General features: G+C 43.3%; 1 protein-coding gene across 1 annotated transcript; it reads right to left on the bottom strand.

Annotated features, from left to right (window-relative positions):
• Window positions 1-114: 114 nt before the first annotated feature.
• LOC108299095 (cytochrome c oxidase subunit 7C, mitochondrial-like) lies at window positions 115-368 on the bottom strand (the record flags this gene model as incomplete). Its single annotated transcript, XM_017521488.2, has 1 exon — window positions 115-368. A coding segment is annotated over exon 1 (179 nt), but the record flags the coding sequence as incomplete, so codon positions are not given.
• Window positions 369-1925: the final 1557 nt, after the last annotated feature.

Raw genomic sequence — 1925 nt, 5'->3', positions numbered from 1 at the left:
TTGAGTCGGAGTTTCGCTCTTGTTACCCAGGCTGGAGTGCAATGGCGCGATCTTGGCTCACCGCAACCTCCGCCTCCTGGGTTCAGGCAATTCTCCTGCCTCAGCCTCCTGAACAGTTGGTGTCTTAATATTAAGAAGGGTGTAGCAAATGCAGATCCAAAGTATAAACACATCGTGGCTAGCAATCGCCACTTGTTTTCCACTGAAAATGGCAAATTCTTCCCAGGACCCTCCTCATAGTGGCTCCTGCGGACCGCAGAGGTTGTGAACCTCCGGATGCTCTGGCCCAACATAGCGCCGCTGGAAGCTCTGCGAAAGGCGCAGAGACCGAGGACGGAAGAAATGGCAGCACCTCACCAAAACCTTTTCTTCAAAAAAATTTTTTTTTAATTTAAAAAAATTTAGCCTGGCACGGTGGCACATGCTTGTAGTCCCAGCTTCAGGAGGCTGAGGTGGGAGGATCGCTTGAACCCAGGAGTTCTGGGCTGCAGTGCGCTATGCTGATCGGGTGTCCACACTAAGTTCGGCATCAATATGGTGACCTCCCGGGAGCGGGAGACCACCAGGTTGCCTAAGGAGGGGTGAACAGGCCCGGGTCGGAAACGGAGCAGGTCAAAACTCCAGTGCTGATCAGTAGTGGGATCTCGCCTGTGAATAGCCACTGCACTCCAGCCTGGGAAACATAGTGAGACCCCGTCTCTAAAAAAAATTTAAAAAAATTTTTAAATAAATTAATTTTTAAAAAATAAAATGTTCCAGCCTGGTCACAGCTATGCTGCAATCCAGAGTCCCCATAATTGGGCCTGCATGTGTTAAAGAGGGGTTAGGTGGGCAGCCCCCGGGGCACCAAGCAGCCTGAAAGTGCCTCAGCCCAGAAGCTAAGCAAAGAGGGTTAGGTGATAACCCTGTATTTAGCCAGATTTTTTTTTTTTGAAGAATACTTTTTAATGTAAATAATCACCTATAGTTCATATGCTTTATAACTTTGAAATTCCATGTATAAACTTTATTCTTTTTCTTTGAAAAATGTCTTTGTATTACTATTATTTTTTATTTTATTTTTTATTGCATTTTAGGTTTTGGGGTACATGTGAAGAACATGCAAGACTGTTGTATAGGTACACACGTGGCAGTGATTTGCTGCCTTCTTCCCCATCACCTATATCTGTTAGCCAGATATTTTAAAAGGAAAGGGGAATTTTGTGGGATCATATCTGGGGTTATAAGGTCGCCAAGGAATTTTCCAAGGAGGTTTTTCCCTTTGTTGCTAACTAAGAAGAACTGGGTTTAGTTTTATTAGAGGAGATATCAATTTCCTTACAGAAACTCCATATGAGTTTCTCTGCTAAGAAATACGTACAAATTCAACTCTACTAATAAAGGAATGTAAATTCAGATAGTTTGAGATAACATCTTTACCTTTTCATTGCAAATATTTATACTATGGCAAAGAGGAAATGTACACTCTTATTTACTGTAAATGTACAACATCACTGAGAGGCAATAATACACTGCACTTCCCCTCTTTTTTTTTCTTTTTTTCTTTTTTTTGAGGCAGAGTCTCACTCTGTTGCCCAGGCTGGTGTGCAGTGGTGAGATCTTGGCTCACTGCAACCTCCGCCTCCCGGGTTCAAGTGATTCTCCTGCCTCAGCCTCCCTAATAGCTGGGACTACAGGTGAATGCCACCACTTCCGGCTAATTTTTTATATTTTTAGTAGAAATGGGGTTTCACCATGTTAGGTGGGATGGTCTCAATCTCCTGACCTTGTGATCTACTGGGCCTAGCCTCCTAAAGTGCTGGGATAACAGGTGTGAGCCACAGTGCCCAGCCGCGCTTACACTCTTAAGGATATATCCAAGGTATAACCAGGTACCTCAAAGATACAGCTAAAATCTTTTCATTTTAGAATTATTTATAATTTCA

This window comes from Cebus imitator, unplaced genomic scaffold, assembly GCF_001604975.1.
Source record: "Cebus imitator isolate Cc_AM_T3 unplaced genomic scaffold, Cebus_imitator-1.0 Scaffold1773, whole genome shotgun sequence".
Lineage (NCBI taxonomy): Eukaryota > Metazoa > Chordata > Mammalia > Primates > Cebidae > Cebus > Cebus imitator.
The sequence above is the reverse complement of the archived record's forward strand: the minus strand, read 5'-3'. Positions and strand labels throughout refer to the sequence as shown.